Genomic DNA, 2,866 nt, shown 5'->3' with positions numbered 1-2,866 from the left:
GACAGCAATAGAGCTATATCTATGGGAGCAGGTGAAAGTTACAGAAAAGCTGCAGCATACATTGTGAACGGAAACAAAAGTTAAATTGTTCCCTTTTGCTTTTGGCATCTTCGAAAACCTAAATATCTTTCAGTGGACTCGGCAAAAAGTGCACTTGTCATAGACCTACATCGTATTTTTTAAAATGATCTTGGACTGGTACATAAGAAAAATATCGTTCGAGATGATAACACTATATCGCAAATGTATGTTTAAGGGAGTGTACTAGAATATGTGAGGGGCATTGTATGAACACGTTCTTTCGTTTAACTCTGTGTTTTATTTTCATTTTTTTTGGTTTATATTATTTTTTATTTTTGTTGCGTGCCAAATTGTATGAGATTGACGCCATTTGATCAGAAAAAAACCTCTGTGTTCTATATTTCAGGGTCGCTGAGTATGAAGAACACAAGCAGCGTTTGATGTCCTTGAAGGTAAGTGACTTGGTTTTTGTGAAAATGGTGTTATGGTATAGGATTAACGCCCTTATCAACACTATTAGCTTATTTAAGGAGTGGGACCTCCGAGTTTAACATCCAGCTCTGCAAAGATCGCCTGATACAAATGGGAAATTCGTGTAAAGTACCTTTCCCAAAGACACAACATCAGACCGAGTTGAGGTTCGGAACTCCCGAGTCCCTGCAATCTCACGATTACGGGTCCGGTAGCCTAACTTCTAATGTGTGTATGTTTGTGTGTCTGTGTGTGTATTTGTGTGTGTCTGTCTTAGGCACATAATAATATGTTTAAATGTGACCCGTTTACGCGTGTTTGTGGATGCGATCGTCTGTGTTTGAGCACCGATGCACTAGTCAGTCAGTATGACGGCGTGTGGATACATTTGCTAATGATGTTGTACTTGTTTGTTGTTTGTTTGTCTGTTTGCTTATTTGTTTATGTGTCTCAGAATTTGTGTCATCTTCCGGTTTAAATCGTTATATTATTCCGCTGTTTCCTATGTGTATATTAATACAGTATGCCCCCCTCCCACCACACCACCCACCCATCACTTCCTATGTCATTAAAATCTTTTCTCTTCATGTCACAACTCAGGAGCGGCGGAAGGTACAAGCAGTGCGTGAATCTCGGAGACTGGATTTTGCTTCTGAGAAAGTGAAACTTCTACGAGAGGCGGTGGGTATTTCTTGCTTTCTTGTTGGTGCAGTTGTCGTTGTTACTGTTGCTGTTGTTTTTCCTGCTGTTGCTGTTGTTATTGTTGTTGTTGCTGCTGTTGTTTTCTGTTGTTGCTGCTGCTGATGTTGATGTTGTCGGTATTGCTATTTTTATTTCGTTTGCTTTTTTGTTACTATTGTTTATAGTCTCGTTGCTGCTGTATGAACAGTTGTTGTTGTTATTCTTGTTGTTATTGTTATGGCATTATTGTTGTCGTTTTTGTTTTTTGCTGCTTAATATTGATGATTTCGAAAGATGCGAGATGGCTCTTTATAGTTTAGCAAGAAGCAGTCGTGTTTTCAGGATCTTTCCCATTAGGCTTGGTTTTATCTGAGATAGTTGTAAAATTCGGAGGTGGTTTTGTGCGTGGTTTGGGGGTACTCTGGTGTGTTTTGCTTCTTCTTTCCTATCAAACATCTATTGTCCTGATCTCACCTTCTTTTTTGCGTTTGTTACTCTCTTGTAACACCTCTAGTCTTCGGCACTTATATGACCTTATTGTGTTGCAAGTGCCGTAAAACTCTTACTAAAACAGGAGGTCGTCTCGCCTCTTATAAAACCCAACAGTGTTGAAAAGGGGCGTTAAACTCTAAATACCTTTTCCCATCACAGTATGACCTTCTGAAGACGCTGGGACAAGGGGATGACGTCACTGAAGTTCCTGGAATCATTGACAAGGAAAATCAAGACATTGAGAAACAGGAAGAGATTGTTGCTAAGTGAGTAGTGTGGTCTTCTTTATCCATAGATACGTATCCTCTTTCTTCTGACTAACTTCTTCTTCTTCATCGTTCAAGACGAAATGCTGTAAATATTGTTCACACTCGTCTTGCCTTTATACAGCTCAACAGCACCTTTCATTTTGAAAGGTCTCACTGTTTTGTCGTATCGTTGATGTGCACTGTGTTGCTTTACTAAGTTGTAAATTCTGTTATTTAAAAACAAATATTTTGGTAGGTAACCAACGCTATGCAGTAATGACTAAAACAACAGGAGCACACCAACCACAACCATTACATTATTAACAACAACAACAACAACAATAGCAGCAACAACAGCAACAACAACAGTAACAACAAACAATAACAGCAACAACAACAACAATAAAATCAACAACAACAACAACAACAACAACAGTTCAGCAACAACAGGTGCAACTGTTGTCATAAAGTCAACTGTAGCAACAGCAGTATTGACAATTATCTCACTGACAACAACAACGACAACATCACAAACACCGCCACAGCCCCCAACAAAATCAACAACAACAACAACAACAACAACGACAACAATAACAACAACAAAAACAACATCAGCAACAGTAACAACATCAACAGCAGCAGCACCTACAATTCCGTCACAAACAGCAACATCATCTGTAAAACACCCCCCTCCCCCCTTGATCACGTTTGTTTATGTTTTCCCAGACTAAAAAAGGAACACGAGAAGGTCCGCCAGGAGACTGTCAAAATCATCCTCGGAGAGCAGAAGTTCAACAACGATATCAGCATCATCAAGAAGGAGACAGATGAGCTGAACAAGGTAAGCCTTCAAGCCTTTTAACAGCCTGCAACACGATATACCCCACAGCGCTTTTAATTTGTGTGGATTTGTTTGTTTTGGGTTGGGTATTTTTTTGGAGCGGAAAGGGGGG

General features: G+C 39.7%; 1 protein-coding gene across 1 annotated transcript in view; it reads left to right on the top strand.

Moving 5' to 3' along the window:
- Positions 1–427: 427 nt before the first annotated feature.
- Positions 428–2,866, top strand: part of LOC101846842 (microtubule-associated protein futsch) — a gene marked incomplete at both ends in the record, with an annotated part of 162,335 nt that continues 159,896 nt past the window's right edge. Inside the window, 3 exon segments of the mRNA XM_013088746.2 lie at positions 428–473; positions 1,093–1,173; positions 1,825–1,931. Coding sequence (XP_012944200.1) covers positions 428–473; positions 1,093–1,173; positions 1,825–1,931 — 234 coding nt within the window.

The sequence above is a fragment of the Aplysia californica genome, unplaced genomic scaffold (genome assembly GCF_000002075.1).
Source record: "Aplysia californica isolate F4 #8 unplaced genomic scaffold, AplCal3.0 scaffold00803, whole genome shotgun sequence".
NCBI classification, from domain to species: Eukaryota; Metazoa; Mollusca; class Gastropoda; order Aplysiida; family Aplysiidae; genus Aplysia; species Aplysia californica.
The sequence above is the reverse complement of the archived record's forward strand: the minus strand, read 5'-3'. Positions and strand labels throughout refer to the sequence as shown.